At 42.5% G+C, this 24,586-nt stretch overlaps 1 protein-coding gene across 1 annotated transcript; it reads right to left on the reverse strand.

The window, feature by feature from the left end:
- Positions 1–1,288: 1,288 nt before the first annotated feature.
- ZNF614 (zinc finger protein 614) lies at positions 1,289–18,929 on the reverse strand. Its single transcript, XM_045380097.2, has 5 exons — positions 18,771–18,929; positions 14,251–14,472; positions 6,526–6,652; positions 6,166–6,261; positions 1,289–5,528 (listed from the first exon to the last, which is right to left on the reverse strand). The coding sequence occupies exons 2-5, from the start codon at positions 14,263–14,265 to the stop codon at positions 4,084–4,086; spliced, it is 1,683 nt and encodes a 560-aa protein (XP_045236032.1). The 5' UTR covers positions 14,266–14,472; positions 18,771–18,929; the 3' UTR covers positions 1,289–4,083.
- Positions 18,930–24,586: the final 5,657 nt, after the last annotated feature.

Consider the following 24,586-nt stretch of genomic DNA (forward strand, 5'->3'; position numbering starts at 1 on the left):
GTGGGAGGTGTTTCAGTCATGGGGGCAGATCCCTCATGGCTTGATGCTGCCCTTGCAATAGTGAGTGAGTACTAGCAAAATCTAGCTATTTGAGTGTGCAGCACCTACGCCCTCCACTCTTACTCCTGCTCCCTCTTCACCTTCCACCATGATTGTAAGCTTCCTGAGGCCTCCGCAGGACAAGATGCCAGTGCTATGCTTCCTGTACAGCCTAGAATCATGAGCCAATTAAACCTCTTTTCTTATAAATTATCCAGCCTCAAGTATGTATTTATAGCAATGCAAGAATGGCCTAAAACATGCTGTCTCTACAAAAAAAAAAAAAAGCCAGGCATGATGGTGCACACACATAGTCCCACCTACTTGGGAGACTGAGGCAGGAGGAACACTTGAACCCAGGAGTTTGAGGCTGCAGTGAGCTATAATTTGCACCACTGCACTCCAGCCTAGGCAACAGAGACTCTTTTTTTTGGTTTTTGTTTTGAGACAGAGCCTTACTCCGTCACCCAGGCCTGGAGTGCAGTGGCAGGATCTCAGCTCACTGCAACCTCTGCCTCCCAGGTTCAAGTGATTCCTGCCTCAGCCTCCCAGGTAGTTGGGATTACAGGCACCAACTGTAGAGCATCCGATCCTGTCGCTGTTCGGGGCGCCACTGTGTAACCCACACAGACCTAGGGGGACTGAAAAAAGTGGGGGAAATGGGAATAAAAGAGACAAAAGAGTATATATGGAAGAAGGGATGAGGGGGCACCTTGCCTCTAGTGGACAAGTGCCCTGAGCTTTACACAGCCCTCTGTATTTATTAGGCAAAAGAGAGATAGTGAAAAGGGGGGTGGAAGAAGAGGTCAGCTGCTCGGTCCAGAGTAGGGTTTGCAAGACAGCATTCTCTAGATGGCCCAGTGGATAACCTCAAGGAGCTTGGCACTAGGAAGCAATTGCCCTCAGCAAACCTTCTGGCAGCGGAAACAGTCGAGAGTTTGCCCACATCCTGCATTTATGATAAACAGTTTGCTGTTTGATCACACAGCCTCCAGTGGAATGCTGAGTTGGTCACATCCCACGGGCCTTCAGCTCCCAACAGCCCACCTCCAGGCCCAGCTAATTTTTTGTGTGTGTTTTTAGTAGAGACAGGGTTTCACCATGTCGGCCAGGCTGGTCTTGAACTTCTGACCTCAAGTGATCCGCCTGCCTTGGCCTCTCAAGAGACCCTATCTCTTAAAAAAGAAAAAAAAAAAGAGGTTAAGATTGTAAATCCTAAAAAAAAAAATCAAAAGCAAAATCCTATATGTAGATTTCACAGCATCTTTATTTATAACACTTAAAACCAGGAAAACAGTGCAAATATCTCTCATAGGTGAATGGATAAACAAACTAGTACATCAAATATGTATACTACTCTCTAATATAAACAACTTTCATCTGGTTAGATACATGGTGGTAAAAAAAATAATAATAAAACAATTATTCATCAACTCATATAAACCTTAGGAGTAATTTGCTGAGTGACAAAAATGCCAAAAGCTTACATACTATCAACAAAAATTTATATAACTTATTTATATAAAATTTACAAAAACCATTTACAAAAACAACTTTATTTTTATCACATTCATGAAATGATGAAAATTATACTGACAGGAGAAAAGTGGTTGGCAGAGTTAGGTTTGGATGGAGTGTAAGCATAAAAAGGTAGCATGAGGAAGTTTGTGTTCATTAAATAGTTTTATGTGGTTGCAGTGGTTACACGAATCTATACATGTAATACAACTTACAAACTAAGAAATAATCATGTAAAACTTAGTCAAATCCCAAATAAGATTAGTTTACTTTATGGTATCCTACCAATGTTGTTTTTTCTGGTTTTGATAATTATGGTTATGTAGGATGTTTTTCCTAGAAGTTGGTTGAAGGATACTAGCAAAGCCTCTAGATTAGTTTGGCAATTTCTTTTGAGTTCAAATTTATTTAAGTTGAAGGTGGTTTTATAAACTGATCATCTGTATAATCTTAGTCAAGCAAGTCCAAATATGTTGTTAATATATTTAACATATTCAGTTTCTTTTTAAACTACTTCAGTTTGCTTAATGGACTATTAAGCTTAGAGCCAAAGACAGGAAAAGAGCTAATCATAATATGGGGTGGTTCTGGGGTATTTCCTGACACCAATAAATTATCTAATTCCCCCACACCAACTGGGTGTTCTACAAGTTAATTCTGACACCAACTTCTCCAGGTTAGTGCAGGCTCCACAAGTTAAGGGGCTGAGTCCAAACTGCCCCCACATCAGACGCCACTCACAAGGACAACCTGCAGTTCTGAATGGTGATAAATTCCGAGTTCCCACTACCCCTACTCAGGTTTGATAATTTGCTACAGGGCTCACAAAACTCAAGAAAACAGTGTACTTTGTTTTACTGGTTATAAAGGACGCAAATCAACACTCAAATGAAGAGGTACATAGAGTAAAGCCTAAAAAGGGTTCCCCTAATCTTAGGAGTCGCTATCCCTATGAAGTTGGGGGTACACCACCCTCCTGGGCTATTTGGAGTTCTCTTAATCTCATTGTCTAATCTCATCTCCAGCCCCCCTCCCCTTCCAGGAGGTGGGAGAAATGGGCACAAAGTTTCCATCCTCTAGTTAACTTGATCTTCCTAGGGAACAGCCCCATTCAGAGGCTGTCTAGGCACCAACCATAAGTCACCTCAGTAGTATAATCAGGTGTAATGAAAAGGGCAGTGCTATGAATAACAACAGCAGCAAAAACCAACCAACCAAACAAAAAAACCCCACTCCTATCACTCATGAAATTCTAAGGGTTTTAGGAGCTCTGTGCCAGGAACCAGGAACAAAGACCAAATGTATTTCTTATTATACCACAATTTTACAAAACAGTAAAAATAAACAGTAATGAGACACAGTATATTATGGAATCATTGGCAAGGCAACTAGAAATGAGGATTAAGGTATCCTGTCTGAAAATGCACACCAGGTGTATTAGCTGATGTTTAAGGTTAAGCACTCAAATATTCATCATTTTCACCACATTTCATGCCTTCATGAGCTCTTGATATTTTGCTAAAGGTGTTCCACATTTATTTGATAGCATGTTCGGAACAATTTTACTTTCTATGTGATCTCCTGACAAATGATGAAGCTGAGTGCGTCACTGAAATCCTACCATTAATACTGTCACCTTATTCTCCAGCGTAAACGTTGACACTCACCGAGGTCATATTTCTGAGTAAAGGCTTTGTCATGGTCATCATATTTCTATCAACAATAAGCTCACTTACATTGAAATCTATGATGACACTGATAATAAAGTCTATCTTTCCACAGACTTTTCCTAGTCTCTGCATTCACAGAATTTATCTCTGTATACTTTTCAGACATATGAGCAGAAATTATTGCTCAAAACATCTCCACATTAATATAGTTTATTCAACATGTTTTCATTGACAGAACATATGAGGTAAAAGACCACTGAAGGCACTACCTTATTTACTGTATTCATCAAGTTGATCTCTAGGGCAAATTATTTTAACTCCTGAGGACAGACACACATCTGTCAACAGGCCGCACCATGTTTATGTTCCAAATGGCTAGAAACACACTGATGTTTAATGAAGTTTGAGTTGCCACAAAAGGCATTTCCATAGTCACTGCACTAGTAGGGTTTTTTTTTTTTTTTTTTTTTTTTTGAGACTGAGTTTCGCTCTGTCACCCAGGCTGGAGTACAGTGGCGTGGTCTCGGCTCACTGCAAGCTCTGCCTCCTGGGTTCACACCATTCTCCTGCCTCAGCCTCCCTAGTAGCTGGGACTACAGGCACCCGCCACCATGCCTGGCTAATTTTTTGTATTTTTAGTGGAGATGGGGTTTCACTGTGTTAGCCAGGATGGTCTTGATCTCCTGACCTCGTGATCCACCTGCCTCGGCCTCCCAAAGTGCTGGGATTACAGGCGTGGGCCACCGTGCCTGGCCTCACTGCACTAGTAGGGTTTTCATTCTGTATGAGTTCACTTGTAAGGAAGGAGCTGTGACTCTTCATTACAGGAGTTTTCAACTTGACTGATTCTACCCATTTATCTTGTGTGCATTTTCTTATGTTTGACAAGGTTTGATAAGTGGGAGAAGGCTTTCTCACAATCACTGCATCCATACGGCCTCTCTCCTGTATGCGTTCTTTGATGTACATTGAGTACTGACTTTGTGGTGAAAGCTTTTCCACATTCATTGCACTCATAAGGTTTCTCTCCTGTGTGAATTCTCTGATGGGTAATGAGACCATATTTGTGTGAATAGGATTTTCCACACTCAGTACATACAAAGGGAGTCTTTCCTGTATGACATCTCTCATGTTGTATGAGGCATATTTTCTGGCTGAAGGCTTTACCACATTCATTGCATTCATAGGGTTTTTCTCCTGTATGAGTTCGCTGATGTATAATAAGAGTGCGCTTTGTGGTGAAGCCTTTACCACATTCATTGCATATGTAAGATTTCTCTCCTGTATGAGTTCGCTGATGTATAATGAGAGTGCGTTTGACAGTGAAGCCTTTTCCACATTCGCTGCATATGTAAGATTTTTCTCCTGTATGGGAGCGCTGATGTACAATGAGATTGCTCTTCACGGTAAAGCCTTTTCCACATTCACTGCATATATAGGGTTTCTCTCCAGTATGAGTTCGCTGATGTACAACAAGATAGCGTTTCATGGTGAAGCCTTTTCCACATTCACTGCATATATAGGGTTTCTCCCCTGTATGAGTTCGCTGATGTACAATGAGATTGCTCTTCACAGTGAAACCTTTTCCACATTCATTGCACACATAAGGTTTCTCTCCACTATGAGTTCGCTGATGAGCAATTAGATAGCGCTTCATTGTAAAGCCCTTTCCACACTCACTGCACATATAGGATTTCTCTTCTGTATGGGTTTGTTGATGTGCAATGAGACGATTATTCACAGTAGAGCCTTTTCTATATTCATTGGGTATACAGATTTTGTCTCTTGTATTAGTTTTCAGATGCTTAGTGAACAGGACACTTCTGGATAATTTCTCACATTGACCACTTCCAGGATTTTCTGGTATATGAATGTTCTCATGGTAAATGAGCTGAGACTTCCTAAGGAAGGTTTGCTCACATTCAATACATGCATGGGGTTTCTCAATTTTCTGAGTCCTCTGATGCTTAAAGACTTGGAATTTAGTATGGATGCATTTTGCATTTTCAGAAAATCTAGTTTTAGCATGCATACATTCGTGCTTAAGCGTTTTCTCACCTCCAATAAACTCAACAGGGTTATTTATTCCATGTCTTCTCTTCTGGTTTATTAAACTTAAACTTGATTTCAAATTTTTTCTGTACAAGTCAAATGTATCATGATTTTGCACTATAGGAAAATGTGTCTTGCTGAGATGTACAGTATTTCTAAGTGTATTCTGTCCATTGCATTGCTGCACACTCTTCAGAAGTCTTTGGTTTAGAGAGTGCTCTTGCAGAAGACTGTCAGCTTTCCCGATTCCTAAGAAAGAACAGAGTAACAAATTCTTCCATGAGAATTGTATGAGATAAAAATGCTTATGAGGCCGGGCATGGTGGCTCATGCCTGCAATCCCAGCACTTTGGGAGGCTGAGGCAGGCGGATCACGAGGTTAGGAGTTTGAGACCAGCCTGACCAATGTGGTGAAACCCCATCTCTACTAAAAATACAAAATTAGCTGGGCATGGTGGCAGCTACTCCCAGCTACTCAGGAAGCTGAGGCAAGAGAATCGCTTGATCCCACGAGGCCGAGGTTGCAGCGAGCCGAGATTGCCCCATTGCACTCCAGCCGGTGGGGGGACAGAGCGAGATTCAGTCTCAAAAAAAAAAAAAAAATGCTTATGAGATGATTTGCTGGGGGCTGGCTCTTTATTGTCAACTCCATGATCCCAGTATAAAAGGAAATTATGAAGATATAAGCTGAAATAAGTAAGAATTAGATCCAAGAAAACACAAAAAGTCTTTAAAGCCATAACAACATTAAAAAAGTTATCAGATGGGGAGATGAATATATGGTGGAGTTGCTTAGGTAGCCTCAGATACTTCACATCTGTGACACCTTTCCTTAATGACTACAATAAGACTCCTATAGCCACTGTCCTTGCTGGTTCTCACTTACCTGGACAATTTTTATTCTGGATTTTAGCAACTGTTATCCATGGTTCTTGTCCATGCGCCAACTTGGAGAGTACATCTGGTTTGCTAGTTTGATACCCTGTTCATGAGGAAAGACAAACACAAACATACTGAACTGGAGTCCAATATGTCAAGATGGGAAAATAATACATGAGATAAAGAAAACAATTTCAAAGTAAGCATTCTCTCTTAGAAGAGATTATACCACTTTGGGGTCAGAGAGGGGACTGAAAATGTAACTCTTCCAAACACCACAGTGACTGTAAAGCTTTGATTAGGTGAGCATAGGATGGTGTCTGGGCATTGTAGGCACCTCTAGGTGACACAGGGGAACTATTCTTACCCAGTGATACTAGGTGGTTATAGTTCTCCACCATCACATCCCGGTACAGGTTCTTCTGAGCAGTGTCCAGGAGCTGCCACTCCTCCCAGCTGAATTCCACAGCCACGTCCTCCAGGGTCAGTGATTCCTGTAATTACAAAGTCCTATTTAATATGATATAAACTCCTATTGTTAATATAGAAGGATATATATTTTTTTAATTTCACAATACAGCCTGCATCTATATTCCTTTCTCAAATATACTTTGGTAGGAGCAAAATCCTCTATCTATACATATTAGCACCTATTTCTAAATATTAAACATAGGCAAATGACATCAGGACAAATAAAACATCCCTACATTACTAATGACTTCACGGCCAATATAAGGATCTGTCATGAATAGACTCCACATCTTGAATTCAAAAAATAGTGCTTTTAAATAAATGTAAGAGAAAAGAGGAAACTATATAACTATAAAGCACAAAAGGCCCTTAAAGTTGATTAGATTTTATTTTTTAATTTTTAAAGAGACAGGGTCTTGCTCTGTAGCCCCAAATGCAGTGCAGTGTCACGGTAATAGCTCAATGAAACCTTGAACTCCTAGGCTCAAGCGACCTTCCGACCTCAGCCTCTCAAGCAATTAGGACTACAGGTGGATGCTACTACCAATTTTTGTAGACAGGGTCTTGTTATGTTGACCAGGCTGGTCTTGAAGTCCTGGCCTCAAGTGATCCTCCTGCCTCGGCCTTCCAAAGTGCTGGGATTACAGGTGTGCGCCACTGTGCCCAGCAAAAAAAAACTTCTAACAGAAAAACATATGTACATATGTGTAATAATTGACAGATTAACAGCATATTAGATACTCTGAAGATTATTGGTGAATTGGAATATATAACTGTGGAAATGGCAGAAAATGCAGTACAGAGAAAAAGAGATAAATCATAACAAAGAAGTTAATAAATATGAAATACAGAGTTGCAAGACCCAATGTATGCCCACTTAAGGTTTCTAAAAGGGAAAATAGTGTAATAGAGAAGCAATATCTATTAATAAATATCTAAAACCTAAAATATTTCAGGACTAAATACCTCAAATCTCAAATTCAGAAATCCCAACAAGTTCAGAGCAGGAAGTCACAACTGGTGTGACACATCAGACTGAAACCACCATACATCAAATGCAAAGGGAAAACTATAGAATCATCAAGAGACAAAAGACAGATTACCTACAAAGAAATAACAAAATATACTGATGGCTGACATTTCAATAATAGAATCCAGAAATGTATGGAATACAATCTTCAAAGTCCTGATTCTTGCAACAAAAAAGGCCAATTTTGGACGGCCATTTAGGATTAAAACACATGGCTAGCAGATGACTTGCTGTCTTACAACTGTGATATCAAGGACCTCTTTGTCAACTAAACTGTCATTCTCCTGCTTCACAATAACTTTTCAGAGAACTACAAAGTGTAAAGTAGAGGTAACTAAGATCCAAGGAAATACTGATAAGAGAATCTATCCTATATTACTGTGTGGGATACTACATAGTCAAGAAAGTAGACTCATGAGAGAGCACAACTGCTCAAGTCTGGTCAGCTTATCTCATTCCAAAATCTTTATGTGAGATGTCTATTGACTGGGTAAGTATAAAGTTAAATTTCTACCTCACTCCACTGTCCAAAAGAATTTATTACTGAGTGGAAATCTTGCAGGCCAACTCTTAAGGTGGCCTCTGATAATCTCATTCTCTAGCTGCAGTGACTTCTGACATCAATTACCTGGGTTAGGCCAAACTTCCCAGGTTAAAAGCACAATCCTCCACAAGACTGCCCTCACTTCAGACACAAGCTGCAAGCTTAAGGCTACACAGACCACCCTCAACTCCAATGAGCTGGCTACAAATGTGTGGAGCTACCATGACTCTCTCAGGTTTAATAATTTGATAGAACAACTCAGAGAACCCAAGAAAGTGCTATGTTTACAATTAGCACTTTACTATTGTAAAATGACACAAATCAGAATCAGCTAAAGGAAAATATGCACAGGGTGAGGTCTGGGAAGGTTCCAAACATAAAGCTGCTGACTGTCCTCTCCTCATGGAGTCCTGGGTGGCATTACATCTTCCTGACTACATCATGTAACAGTATTCAAGAGTACTTGCCAACCAGTGAGGCGCACCCAAACTTTGATGTCCAGAGATTTTATTGAGACTTCATTATGTAGGCACAGTTTATTGAAGCATTGCCCATGTAGCTGAGTTCCGTCTCCAGTTCCCTCCCCTTCCTGACTGGTATTACATGGCTCAAAGCCACAACTCTCTAATCACATAGTGCTCTTTTTGGCATGGGCAGCCCCTATCCAGAGTCATGTCACTGCCATAAATTATCTAGGGACCCACTATGAGTCACCACTGTACATATAAACTATTAAATATGAGTGGCCCACTATGAATGACACAGACACTAACTTGGGTAATTACAAGGGTTTAGAGGTTACCTCCCAGGAACGAAAACAAAGGCTAGCCAAATTCTTTATTACACTCTAGGTGATTCCTGCCCTTGTGCAGTACCATCCTCCTGAGTATCAAATGGCCTAAAAGCTTGTTTCTAAAGAAAAGAATACAGCAAAAGTGATGAGATGCCACTTTAAGATTACACTCTTTATGACTTGCATCTTGCTAGCAGAAGCTGTCATTTTCTAGCTTTGATTAAACAATTTGGCACATAGGAGAGGTGCATGTGGCAAAAAACTAAAGGTGGGCTTAGACAAACAGACAGGTAGAAACTGAGGACCCCAACAAAACTGCCTCATTTCTCATTCTGGAAATGAATCCTCCCAACAACCACATAAGTGAGCTTAGAAGCGTATCTTTTCCCATTTTAGCCTTCAGATCAGATTCCAACCCAGCTAACACCTTGATTATAACCGCATGAGAGACTGTGAACCAAAGTAGCCAGCTAAGCCTTGCTTTTATTCCTGAGCCACAAAAAAGTGTGAGTTTTTTTTTTAAGTGTTGTTTCAAGTCACTACATTTTGGAGTAATTTGTTAGCTACTAACAGGCAATGAATATAAGATATAAACTTAAGAAGAACTTATGAGGCCAGAAGTCGGGCACATATCTGTAATCCCAGTAATTCCAGAGGACAGTTTGAGCCCAGGAGTTTGAGACCAACCTGGGCAACATAGTGAGACCCTGTCTCTACTCTCAACAAAGAACAAAAAATTAGCTGGGTGTGGTAGTGGATGCCTGTGGTCCCAGCTATTCAGGAGGCTAAGGCAGGCAGATAGTACTTGAACCCAGGAGGTTGAGGCTGCAGTGAGCCATGATTGTGCTGCTGCACTCCATCCTGGGGAAGAGAGCGAGTCCCTGTCTCAAATAGAGAAAAAAAAAAGGAATAAAAACATGTTGATGATATAAGTAAAAAGCTTTAAAAAAAAATGGCTCCTGCATGGGAAAAAATATTTTGAACAAGCTAAAAGGGAAGACTCTAGAAAAATATTTGCAACATATAAAAGAATCAATATCCAGTCAAGATAAACAATTATAAATCAGTAAGACCACAAAAAAATTAAATGAGCAAAGACTAAAGACACTTTATCACAGAATAAATAATCCAAAGAAACAACAAAGAGATGAGAAGGATCTGAACCTCACTGGTGAAACAAGGCAAAATAATACTGGATCATCTAGATCATGGAAAATACACAATTTGATAACATAGTAAGTGTTGGCAAGATTTGCAGCACTGAATGTTCTTTTTGTGCAGTGTTTTCCAACACTAACAACCAATTCTCCAATTATCTAAACATCAACTAGATGTCCAACAATTCAATTCAATTCTGACACTATCTATGTCAGAATCCACAGATTTAAGGGTTCAATCCCACAAGACTGCCCCCTCTTAAGCTCCTCTGCCCGGCTGCCCCACTGTCTGGGAAGTGAGGAGTGCCTCTGCCCAGCCGCCCCATGCCCCCACCACCGCCGCCACCACCACCTTCTGGGAAGTGAGGAGCGACTCTGCCTGGCCCCCTGCACTGCCTGGGAAGTGAGGAGCGCCTTTGTCTGCCTGCTGTGCGACCCTCCAAGTGTGAAGTGACAGCCTGTGTGTTTTTTCTGCCCTCCCCAAGTTTGCATTTGACATTAAAGTTTACTTTTCAATTAAAAGTTTTAAATTGGAGAATATATATTTAAAAATAAATAAATAAATAAATAAACTGCCTCCTCTTAAGATGCCAGTCACCAGTCCTGGGCTACCAGTTTCTGACTAACTGGCTATAAATTTGGGGCTCCCACAAACCCCTCCTCAGGTCTGATAATTTACTAGAACAGCTCATAGAAGTCAAGAAACACTTTACTTATGGTACCTAGTTAATAATAAAGGATATAACTCAGGAACAGCCAGATTGAAGAAATGCATAGGGTGAGATATAGAAGAGGGCATCCAAGCTTCCATTCCCCTCTGGGTGTGGCATCCTCCCAGCACCCTGATATGTTCACCAACCTGAAGCTTGTTCAAGAGTTCAAAAAATTAGCTGGGCGTGGTGGCGGGTATCTATAGTCCCAGCTACTCGGGAGGTTGAGGCAGGAGAATGGCGCGAACCCAGGGGCGGAGCTTGCAGTGAGCCGAGATCGCACCACTGCACTCCAGCCTGGGTGACAGAGTCAGACGCGGTCTATTTAAAAAAAAAAAAAAAAACTCGCAGCCTGGGCGACAGAGCAAAACTCTGTCTCAAAAAAATAGTTATAACAAATAAAACTCTTTCTTTTTTTTTGAGACGGAGTCTGACTCTGTCACCCAGGCTGGAGTGCAGTGGCGCGATCTCAGCTCACTGCAACCTCCACCTCCCGGGTTCAAGGGATTCTCTTGCCTCAGCCTCCCGAGTAGCTGTGACTACAGGCGTATGCCACCACGCCCAGCTAATTTTTTGTATTTTTAGTAGCGACAGGGTTGTTGGCCAGGATGGTCTCGATCTCTTGACCTCATGATCCGCCCAGGATTACAGGCGCGAGCCACCAAGCCCGGCCTGTTCAAGAGTTTTTATAGAACTTACTCTCCAGTCCATTCTTCCTTTCAGTTCCAATCCTCTAATTGCTTAGTCTTTCTGGGGACCAGTCTCATCCTGACACTATCTAGCGGTCTCATAATTAGTCACCTTATGAGCAGAAACTCAGGTGTATCACAGGGGCTCCTTATGAATAACAAAAGACACACCTATTCCTCAGGAAGAAATTCCAAGGGTTTTAAGCATACTGTGCCATGAACTGGGAACAATGACCAAATATACTTCTTATCCATGTCACTTTCTATATACCAGACTGTGAAAAATAAATATACATTTGGTCTCTGCCCTCCAAATCTTTAGAATTGCTGAAGTGTCTTTTATATATGCTATTGAGATTACTGGTGCCTGGGGCTCTTCCATGGCCTCAGGAAGGGAGCTGGTTGCCAGGTGAACCAACCTTGTGATAGACAGTTGAAACTTTCAGTCCCACCTCTCCAACCAACCCCTGACCTCTGTGGAAGGGAGAGGTGATGGAAATTGAGCTTACCACCAATAGTTAATGAATTAATAAATTATGCCTATGTAATGAATCCACCATAACAATAAAAGGTTGAGGTTGAGAGCTTCCAGGCTGCTGAACATATGGCAGTCCTGGGAGGGTAGAACACCCAGAGAGGGCATGGAAGCTCTGTGGCCCTTCCCCATTATCTGGACCTATGCATCTTTTCCAACTGGCTGTTCCTGAGTTGTACCCTTTCATAATAAGCCAGTAATCTAGTAAATAAACTGTCTTCCTGCATTTTTTGAGCCTTCTGGCAGATGAATAGATCTGAGAAGGGGGTTGTGAGGACATCCAATTGGTAGCCAAGTCGAATAGAAGTTGTGAGTAACCTGGGGACCCAGCACTTTTCAGGGGGGCAGGCTTGTGGGACTGAGCCCTCAACCTGTGGGGTCTGTCCTAAGTCCAGGCAATTAGTGTCAGAATTGAGTAAATTTTAGAATATCTAATAGGCATGGAGAATTGAATTGATGTGTAGGAAAAACCCCACATATCTGTTGTCAGAAACACTGTCTGAGGATAGAGAGTAAAACTGTTGTTCCTGCACATAGATACTCTTCTAAATGCTTTATATAGATTAACTCATTTTATGTCCTAACTTACTACATAGGTGCCATATCATTATCCCTCTTACAGATGAGAAAACTGGGTACATATGCTAAATGAAGTATGCGAGGTCACACAGCTGGCAACTGGCTCCAGAGTCAACACTTTTGACCATATGCCACGCTAACCATAAAGTGGAATGTACATTTTGACAGCAACTGAAAGTATGCATTAAAATAAAAAATGACTACATCCTATAATTGATTTATCTGTAAATACTGATATAATTTCACAAAATTATCCTCAAGTAATACTGATATAATTTCATAAAAAAAGCCACTAACACGACCATGTAAAACCTTGTTCATAGTCATGTGGTTTATAATAACATGCCTAAAAAAAAAAAAAAAAAAGGTGGGCACAGTGGCTTATGCCTGTAATCCCAGCACTTTGGGAGGCCAAGGCGGGCAGATCATGAGGTCAGGAGATCAAGACCATCCTGGCTAACACAGTGAAACTCCATCTCTACTAAAAATACAAAAAATTAGCCAGGCGTGGTGGCGGGCACCCGTAGTTCCAACTACTTGGGAAGCTGAGGCAGGAGAATTGTGTGAACCTGGGAGGCGGAGCTTGCAGTGAACCAAGACTACGCCACTGCACTCCAGCCTGGGCAACAGAGCAAGACTCCATCTCAAAATAAATAAATTATTTAATTAATTAAAAAAAAAAAGTTGGTTGGCAGGCATCAGCATGCAAAAAATGCCAATATACCAAAAATGGTCTGGAGTATGTACATTAAAATGACACCCATAGTTCCTTCTTAAGAGGTGATTCATGTATCATTGTAATGGTCAAAAGTTGAACTACCAAGAAAGCATGCATTCTTTCATATTGAGTCTACTTTTTTTTCCTTCTTTTTGAGACAGGGTCTTACTTTGTCACCCAGGTTGGAGTGCAGTGGTACAAACATGGCTCACTGTAGCCTCATTCTCCTCAGCTCTAGCAGTTCTCCCACCTCAGCCTCCCGAGTAGCTGGGACTACAGGTGTGCACCACCACACCCAGCTAATTTTTGTATTTTTTGTAGAGACGGGGTTTTACCATGTTGCCCAGGCTGGTCTTGAACTCCTGAGCTCAGGCAATCCAGAATCTACTTCTTTTTTTTTTTTTTTTGAGACAGAGTCTCGCTCTGTCGCCCAGGCTGGAGTGCAGTGGCGCGATCTCAGCTCACTGCAAGCTCCGCCTCCCGGGTTCACGCCATTCTCCTGCCTCAGCCTCCCGAGTAGCTGGGACTACAGGCGCTGCCACCACGCCCGGCTAGTTTTTTGTATTTTTAGTAGAGACGGGGTTTCACCGTGTTAGCCAGGATGGTCTCGATCTCCTGACCTCGTGATCCGCCCACCTCGGCCTCCCAAAGTGCTGGGATTACAGGCGTAAGCCACCGCGCCCGGCCCAGAATCTACTTCTTAAGGCAGAATGAACCCCCACCTCTACTCCCAAAAGCAATCTAAGTTAATTTCTCCCTAGAACAAAATTATTCCAGTATATACTTCCTTAAATTCAACTGACATTTTCAGGCCACCATAAATCTATCAAAAAATCAAAGGGAAAATATAACAAACCAAAAATCACCTGGGTCTTGATCATTTTCTTCTGTGCTCAGAAAATAGTGGAAAACATGGACTATACGTCTTTGTCTCTTCTGCATTTGCCATGAAGTTTTCCTAGTCAGAAATATTAGTGTCCACTTAAAGTTGTCCCCGGAAATTATGATATCCAAGGCCAGCAACCTCCCTCTTCTTCCTTCATTGCTTCACTTGAGTTATCTTGCTTCTGGGAGCCAGGACCTAAGGACTGATAAACAAAATGGCTGTAAGTGTACATTCACCCTGGGTCCGGTCGTCGTCACTGCTGCTCTGCACTTACCTTAAATAAAAGACCCTAATATTCCTAACAGTTTCTTTATTTGGTGCCTCAGAGGTTTTCATGGTTCTAAATGTGTGAAAGCTATGCCTTTCTTTTGTGAAGCAGAAGTGGCATGACTATTATAGAGAAGGTGGGCAAGCAGAACTGGCACAGTACAATGCCTTAGAGGCAGGTGAATTCCCAGACAGATCAATTTTAGGAAAGAGAACACATGGAAGGCTCCAAGAATGTCTTTAAAAAGCATGTGTGTCCATGTACTGGTTCAAAAGTCTCTATAAGCTCTATGGGTATACATACCTCATGTCAAGACCAATGTACTAAGCAAATCGTAAGAACTGTCTCATTTTCACATTATGCGCTAAAGGATTAACTTTACCCAAGAGAGGTTTGTCCTTTGCCCACAGTTTCTATGAGGCAAACTCTAAGACTTTGGAATATGCTGCTTGATAAAACTGTCTTTGGTTATCAGGGCAATTTGAGTCATGCGAAATTGTCTATCCTAATAATGTGATTTACTATGGGAGGCCTTGGACCACGTGGTATTAGTTTGATATATGGAGGAGCTGGAGATTGAAGTCAGCCACATAGGCAGTCAATTGTGTGTATGTTAACTGATACCCAATAAAAATTCTGGACACCTGTAGGGAAAAGAAAGCGAGATCAGACTGTTACTGTGTCTGTGTAGAAAGAAGTAGACATAAGAGACTCCATTTCATTCTGTACTAAGAAAAATTCTTCTGCCTTGAGATGCTGTTAATCTGTAACCCTAGCCCCAACCCTGTGCTCACAGAGATATGTGCTGTGTTGACTCAAGGTTTAATGGATTTAGGGCTATGCAGGTTGTGCTTTGTTAAAAAAGTGCTTGAAGGCAGTATGCTTGGTAAAAGTCATCTCCATTCTCTAATCTCAAGTACCCAGGGACACAGTGCACTGTGGAAGGCCGCAGGGACCTCTGCCTAGGAAAGCCAGGTATTGTCCAAGGTTTCTCCCCACTGAGATAGCCTGAGATGTGGCCTCATGGGAAGGGAAAGACCTGACCATCCCCCATCCCGACACCCATAAAGGAACTGTGCTGAGGAGGATTAGTGAAAGAGGAAGTCCTCTTTGCAGTTGAGATAAGAGGAAGGCATCTGTCTCCTGCACGTCCCTCTGCAATGGAATGTCTCGGTGTAAAACCCGATTGTTATGTTCTATTTACTAAGATAGGAGAAAACCGCCTTAGGGCTGGAGGTGAGCCGAGCTAGTGGCAATGCTGCTGTTTTATGTATGTGCACATCAAAGTATAGCACCTTTTCTTAACCTTGTTTATGACACAGAGACATTTGTTCACATGTTTTCCTGCTGACCCTCTCCCCACCATTACCCTATTGTCGTGCCACTTGCCCCTCTCCGAGATGGTAGAGATAATCATCAATAAATACTGAGGGAACTCAGAGACCACTGCCGGTGCAGTGCGGTTCCTCCATATGCTGAGCGCGGGTCCCCCGGGCCCACTTTTCTTTCTCTATACTTTGTCTCTGTGTCTCTTTCTTTTCTCAGTCTCTCGTCCCACCTGACGAGAAACGCCCACAGGTGTGGAGGAGCAGGCCACCCCTTCAGACACCAAGGCCTAGGTGAGTGGCAACAATGGTTACAATGGCTGGCAATAATAATATAAGGGTGTATATATAAGGATATGATAATTTAAAAACATATGAAGCAAAACAGAATGAGAGAGGATTAGACAATTCAACAATAATAACTGAAGACTGCATTACCGTACTTGCAATAATAAAGAAAACAAATAGAAACTCGGCAAGGATACTGAAAACTTGAACAACATAATCAACCAACTATACTTAACTAACATTTAACACTACACTCAACAGCAGTAAAATAAACTTTTTTTTCAAGAGTACATGTTGTATTCTCCAGGATAAGACCATGTGCTGGAATATAAAACAAGTGTCAATATATTCTAAATATATTTTCCAACCACAACAATTTAATTAGAAATCAATGTCAGAATGAAATTTAGAAGATATCCAAATATTTGGAAATAAAATAGCACAGATCTGAATAACCATGGTTAAACAGAAAATCATGAGCCAGGCACGGTGGCTCACGCCTGTAACCCCAGCACTTTGGGAGGTTGAGATAGGTGGAACACTTGAGGCCAGGAGTCCCAGACCAGACTGGTCAACATGGTGAAACCCCAAGTCTACTAAAAATACAAAAAATTAGCCAGGCACGGTGGCGCGTGCCTGTAATCCCAGCTATTCAGGAGGCCGAGATGGAAGAATCACTTGAACCCTGGAGGTGGGAGCAGAGACGGCACTCCAGCAAGGGCAAGAGCAAGACCCTGTCTCAAAAAAAAAAAAAAAAAAAAAGAGAGAGGGGAAAAAGAAAATCACATGGGAAATTGGACATATTTTGAACTGATTGGAAACAGAAACACAACATAAACATTAATTAGCTGTCCCTAAAGGAGTTGTTTTAAAAAAATAACTTTAAATCAGAAAAGAAAGAAAACCTGTATCAGAAAACACCCTCAAATGATTACTCATTGTCCAAACTGAGAAACTAGAAAACGAGGAGCAATTAAAACACAAAACAATTTGACTGAAAAAATAAACAGGAAAGTGGAAATCAGTGAAAAAAAAAAAATTTTTTTTTGAAAAGTGTCCAACAAAGAATATGAAAAGTGACTGAAAAGATCAATAAAATTGATACTCATTAACTAGACTGATCAAGAAAAAAAGACACAAGTTACCTTGTGTCTAAAGAAAGACATAGCTTTCGGCTGAGCGCGGTGGCTCACGCCTGTAATCTCGGCACTTCGGGAGGCCAAGGCGGGCAGATCACGAGGTTGGGAGATGCAGACCATCCTGGCTAACACGCTGAAACCCCGAAACCCCGTCTCTACTAAAAATACCAAAAAAAAAAAAAAAAAAAAAAATTAGGCGTGGTGGCGGGTGCCTGTAGTGCCAGCTACTCGGGAGGCTGAGGCAGGAGAAGGGCGTGAACCCGGGAGGCGGAGCTTGCAGTGAGCCGAGATCGCGCCACTGCACACCAGCCTGGGCGACAGAGCGAGACTCGTCTCAAAAAAAAAAAATTAAAAAAAAAAAAAGGCAGAGCTTTCACACATTTAGAACCTTGTTTTATTGCCCCAGGGTGTAAAAGGCTCCGAGGCACCAAATAAAGGAAGTAGAAATATCAGGGTCCTTTATTTAAGATAAGTGCACAGCAGCAGTGACAATCAGGAATATAACATTATCACTGCTGGCTCTACAAAACTTAAACAGCTTACGAAGTGACGTCATGAATTTTACGTCACAGATCTGTCTCCATATGAGAAGAGTGGCAATGTGGGAAGACAAAAAAGTTTTTGGTGGCCGGGCGCGGTGGCTCAAGCCTGTAATCCCAGCACTTTGGGAGGCCGAGACGGGCGGATCACGAGGTCAGGAGATCGAGACCATCCTGGCTAATATGGTGAAACCCCGTCTCTACTAAAAATACAAAAAACTAGCCGGGCGAGGTGGTGGGCGCCTGTAGTCCCAGCTACTCGGGAGGCTGAGGCAGAATGGCGTAAACCCGCGAGGCGGAGCTTGCAGTGAGCTGAGATCCGGCCACTGCACTCCAGCCTGGGCGACAAAGCGAGACTCCGTCTCAAAAAAAAAAAAAAAAAAAAAGTTTTTGGTAAGGACTGCGGGGACGGACTTGAACTGGATGGAGGGAAGTCGATTTGAGCAGGGGAAAATGAAGCCTTCAAGTCTGTCCCCGCATTCAAGGTTTTAACCGATTATCAAAGGGCTCTGGACCTCCTCACACACTGACAGTCCCTACCAGGCTTCTCCGTGACTCAGCCCCATATTAAATCCAATATGAAACCCCAAACATCTAGGAAACCGAGAGGACATCTCCCCAACCCAGACATCTCTAAGGCTGAGCTCCACATTAAATTGTGACCCTGAACCAGGCCCCCGCGTTCACAGGTACAAACTTCTCACTCCAGTTCCCAATCACTGAGCCCCACAAACCAAGTGACTCACAAGGACCTCAAACCCAGACAGCGTCGGACTCGAAGCTGATTTCCTCAGACTCTTCACCCCTACAGCCAAAGGCCCAGTCATTAACGCCCCGCTTCCTCAGCGACTGCGTTCAAATACAGCCCCAACCTGGATGCTCCAGGCACCATCGGGTACACAGACCTACAGCCCCGAGTCCATGTCCAGAACACGACTCACCCGAGCCCGAACCTCTCCAGACACCACTAGCAGCGACAAAACGCCGCATCCACGTCCGAAACCGCTTCCAATTCACACACGCTCCTGCGCGGCTTCCCGGACGCTGAGCGGTGACGACGATGAAGTGAGGCGAGAACCATGGAGCCTGCCTGGCATCGCGAGTTCAGACTGCGGGCGCCGCTCTATGAGGTCACAGGGCTGCGCCCGTGGCAGCGTTTCTGACAGAAGCGGCCATAATGGCTGTGGAAATCACTCTTGGCCACCCCAGTGCCTTTCTCAATTCGTTGCGAGGGACACTCAAGAGTCGGGTGCCCAGCCAAGGCCAGCACGGCGCAGTGGCATTCTATTCAGCCGGCTGGGGAGAAAAAGATGGCGGCACCCTCTGTGCCCGTTATAGCTGAGAGTGGAGCCTTAGCTGGAGCACCATGGGCACGGCCATCTTAGAGGAAGGCAGCAGCCATACGGCAGAGAAAATGCTTAGATCCAGGACAATTGGAAAAATAAACAAGGTTTGAAGAAACCACGGTGCTGGCCAGGAAGCGGTCACAGAATTGCCAAAACCAGTGGTCACTGAAAGTGTTAGATTTGGGGATAGGACGGGGGTTGTGGACTGGGTAAGGCTTTTGTAGGTTAGATTAGACGCTGACTAGATGGACGAAGCCGAGAATAGGAGTGATGCTCCATTAAGTGCTAATACCCACATGGGGCTTGCTATAAAACAGTGGGGAAGGGGAAGAAGAGGTGAAGGTGCAACTGTGTTAGTATCTACATGTTTCCTTCCAGAAGTAAAGGAAGATGACAGTGGGGCACTTCAGAATATGAAATTATTAGAATGCGATCATCCTACTTTGCCATGTTTCCAGATTGTTTTAAAAGTAACACTTAAGAAATGTTAGTTCTATTTTTGCAAATGTTGGCGTTGTAACTGTAGAAGATTTAAGTAAATATTGCCTTGTTGGAAGGCAACCTAGAGCCAATTTAATTTTTTCGTTTTCTTTGACAGCAATTCTAAAAGTTATTTGGTGAAAAGCTATCTTAATATTAACCACAACTTTGTAATTTACAAAAAAAAGGGAATTACAATGAGAGATGAATACTTTGGTAAATTATGGAACATCTGCTCAACTGTAAGAGTATATATCAATTTAAAAGAATATACTACAATTGTTTATAAAAAAAGGAAGGAGGGCCGGGCGCGGTGGCTCAAGCCTGTAATCCCAGCACTTTGGGAGGCCGAGACGGGCGGATCACGAGGTCAGGAGATCGAGACCATCCTGGCTAACACAGTGAAACCCCATCTCTACTAAAAAATACAAAAAAACTAGCCGGGCGAGGTGGCGGGCGCCTGTAGTCCCAGCTACTCGGGGGGCTGAGGCAGGAGAATGGCGTAAACCCGGGAGGCGGAGCTTGCAGTGAGCTGAGATCCGGCCATAGCACTCCAGCCTGGGCGACAGAGCGAGACTCCGTCTCCAAAAAAAAAAAAAAAAAGGAAGGATAACTGTATTCGTCACAGGACAAAAAATGATCTGCAGGATAGTATATATTTTATGGTCTTGTAATTGGAAGAAATCATAAACATCTTTTGGAAAATTGTGATTGGTTAAACAAGACATTTAGTTTGAATTAATATTGTTTGTGTTTATAGGTAGAGAATGCCATGTTTTTGCTTGGAAAATATTCCCAATTTGTACTTCTTAATTTTAATATCTTCGTATCATAATCATGAATATCTATATTATAAAACAGATGTTGATCTTAGAAAAAAATTAGGTATGATGATGTATAAGTTCATGGCATGATAAATGCAAAATAGGCTGTTTTCTTTCAGAAAGTATACTCATGCATTTGAAAAATTCTGGAGAATATACTAACAATATTTGACTCTTCCATACAATTATGGTGACTTAAAATTTCTTCATTGTACTTATGTTTTGTAATTTCTAGAGTGAAGGGGGCCTGCCCCCCCACACCTGTGGGTATTTCTTGCAAGGTGGAGACTGAGAAAAGAAATAAGACACAGAGACAAAGTATAGAGGAAGAAAAGTGGGCCCAGGGAACCGGCGCTCAGCATACGGAGGACCCGCACGGGAGGACCCACACGGACACTGTTCTCTGAGTTCCCTCAGTATTTATTGATCATTATCTCTACCATCTCCGTGAGGAGGATGTGGCAGGACTATAGGGTAATGGTGGGAAGAGGGTCAACAGGAAAACATGTGAGCAAAGGACTCTGCGTCATAAATAAGTTTAAGGAAAGGTGCTGTGCCTCAGTATGTATGTAGGCCAGATTTATGTTTGACTTTACATAAACACCTCAGTGCAGTAAAGAGCAGTATTGCTGCCAGCATGTCTCACCTCCAGCCATAAGGCAGGTTTCTCCTATCTCAGTAAATAGAATGTACGATCGGGTTTTACACTGAGACATTTCCTTCCCAGGGAGGAGCAGGAAACAGATGCCTTCCTCTTATCTCAACTGCAAAGAGGCCTTCCTCTTTCACTAATCCTCCTCAGCACAGACCCTTTACGGGTGTCAGGCTGAGGGATGGTCAAGTCTTTCCCTTCCCACAAGACCATGTCTCAGGCTGTCTCAGTGGGGAGAAACCTTGGACAATACCCAGGCTTTCTTGGGCAGAGGTCCCTGCAGCCTTCCACAGTGCATTGTGTCCCTGGGTACTTGAGACTGGAGAATGGCGATGAGTTTTACCAAGCATACTGCCTGCAAACACATTTTTAACAAAGCACAACCTGCACAGCCCTACATCCATTAAACCTTCAGTCAACACAGTACCTTTCTGTGAGCACAGGGTTGGGGCTAGGTTTACAGACTAACAGCATCTCAAGGCAGAAGAATTTTTCTTAGTACAGAACAAAATGGAGTTTCTTATGTCTACTTTTTTCTACATAGACACAGTAACAGTCTGATCTTTCTTTTCCCCACAAGTGAGGATCCCATCATGGGCTGATCACAGTCCTGTGGACCAGGTGCTAAACTTACCTACCAGAGATTAACATTCCAGATGAACGGGACTGAAATTTAATCCTGGATGGAATATGTTATAACACTCAAGAAATTATACGAACATGCAATGCTTATTCTCTAGTGTGGGAGAAAGAGAGATCAGACTGTTACTGTGTCTATGTAGAAAGAGGAAGACATAAGAAATTCCATTTTGATTTGTATTAAGAAAAATTCTTCTGCCTTGAAATGCTGTTAATCTGTAACCCTAGCTCCAACTCTGTGCTCGCAGAAAGGTGCTGTGTTGACTCAAGGTTTAATGGATTTAGGGCTGTACAGGATGTGCTTTGTTAAAAATGTGTTTGCAGGCAGTATGCTTGTAAAAGTCATCGCCGTTCTCTAATCTCGAGTACCCAGGGACACAGTGCACAGCGGAAGGCCGCAGGGACCTCTGCCTAGGAAAGCCAGGTATTGTCCAAGGTTACTACCCATGTGATAGCCTGAGATATGGCCTTGTGGGAAGGGAAAGACCTGACCATCCCCCATCCCAACACCCAAAAAGGGTCTGTGCTGAGGATGAGTGAAAGAGGAAGGCCTCTTTGCAGTTAAGATAAGAGGAAGGCATTTGTTTCCTGCTCGTCCCTGGGAATGGAATGTCTCGGTGTAAAGCCTGATCATATGTTCTACTTACTGAGATAGGAGAAAACCGCCTTATGAGTGGAGGTGAGACATGCTGGCGGCAATACTGCTCTTTACTGCGCCAAGATGTTTGTGTAAAGTCAAACATAAATTGGCCTAGGTGCACATCAAGGCATAGCACCTTTCCTTAAACTTATTTATGACACAGAGTCCTTTGTTCACGTTTTCCTGCTGACCCTCTCCCCACCATTACCCTGTTGTCCTGCCACATCCCCCTTTCTGAGATGATAGATAGTGATCAGTAAATACTGAGGGAACTCAGAGACCAGTGCCGACGTGGGTCCTCTGTATGCTGAGCACCGGTCCCCTGGGACCGCTTTTCTTTCTCTATACTTTGTCTCTGTGTCTTATTTTTCTCAGTCTCTCATCCCACCTGACGAGAAACACCCACAGGTTGTGGAGGGGCTGGCCACCCCTTCACTCACTGATCATTTCCAGGAGTGGGCTGATACGACTTTGCTGTGGCAGGTTGTGCTGACTCACGGGACAAGGAAGGTAATTCAAGGGCCTGGTTGGTGGAGCACTTTTGCCTGACTCATTGCTGTAGACAATCTGCCCTGAATCCATCCTGTTATACAGTGTGGGAGTGGTGATGGGAGCACGAATCCACAATTTAGGGCAGAGATGTTCAAATTTAAGAAGGCTCTTTTTATAAATGTAGAGTCTGAACCCCATCCCCAGAAATTCTAGCTTGGAAAGCCGGGGAGTGACTCAAGAATTTGCCTTCTTTTACAAGCTTCTCAGAGAATGCCGAGGCTGGCACCCCAAAGAAAACACTTAGAAAATTCTATAGTGTTATGGACTTACAAATATGATGGCTGTCTCCCCACAGTACACTTAGGCTTTGGTTCAAATTACATCTGCACAGAAAAGCCTTCCCTGAAAACTCTTACTAAAATAACTCTTATTACAATCTATGAACTTGCTAGGCTTTATATTTCTTCCTAGCACTTATCTGAATTTGGTTTTGTATTTATCTTACTCAGTCTCCTTCACCAGACTGTATGTCATATCAAAGCCAGCACTTTGCCTGTTTTGTTCACTGATGTGTCTCCATTGTCTAAAACATGCCTGCCATGGTGTAGAAGCTCAAAAATTATTTTCAAAGGAGTGAATTACTCAATATGGAGTCAGGGATTAAATTCTGCCACAATACTATGTGGCAAATATCTATTACTTTTATAAAGAGAACTCACCGTTTATAAACTGGATTAAATCTCATTAGATCAAGGGAAGTAACTCTGGATAGAGAAAACAGGAACCGTTTCTAGGAAAAACTAATAATTTTTTGCCACCAGGCCTGCTCGAAATGATTAAGGAAGTTTGCATAAAAAGGAAATAACTAAAGGAAACATAACATCAGGAATGCAGAAAAAACAACAGAAAGGGTAAATATGTTATAAAATGTAATATTCTTTTAAGTTTAAAAATTGTGTTTGCTGGTTGGAAGCAAAAGTTACAATTTTACTTGATATGGTTCTCGGTGGATGTAGAGATGCTGAACGTCATTTTCTGTTAGGGATGTGTAAGTTGAGCCCATGATCATATACCACTGCATACCTAATAGGAAAGCTAAAGCACACTGGCAATGCCAAGAGCTAGAAAGAGCATGGAACAAACGGAATGCTCACACATTGGTGGTGGGATGTAAATTAGTACAGCCACTCTGGGAAAGAGTTTGGCCATTTCTCATAAAGTTAAACACAAACTTACCATATTCACCAGCAGTCATGCCCCCAGTGTCTATCCCAAATATATAAAAACTTATGTTCATACAATATCGGGTACACAGATAGTCACAGCATCTTTACTTATAACAGCAAAACACTGGAAACAACCCAAATGTCCATCAACAGTTAATGGATACACAAACCCTGGTGCATCCGTCTAAAAGAATACTAACTCAGTAACAAAAATTAAAACTATTTAGACACCCAACAATTTGGATAGATCTTAAGGGTAATCTGCTGAGTGAACGAAGCCCTATCTCAAAGGTTGCATACCTTACAATTCCATTTTAATAGCATTCTTGAAATGACAAAATTAGAGTGATGGGATCAGTGGTTACTATGGGTCATATTAGGAGGACAGTGTGAGTATAAAGAGGTAGCAAGAGGAGGCCGTGTGCAGTGGCTCATGCCTGTAATCCCAGCACTTTGGG

This window comes from Macaca fascicularis, chromosome 19 (genome assembly GCF_037993035.2).
Source record: "Macaca fascicularis isolate 582-1 chromosome 19, T2T-MFA8v1.1".
NCBI lineage: Eukaryota > Metazoa > Chordata > Mammalia > Primates > Cercopithecidae > Macaca > Macaca fascicularis.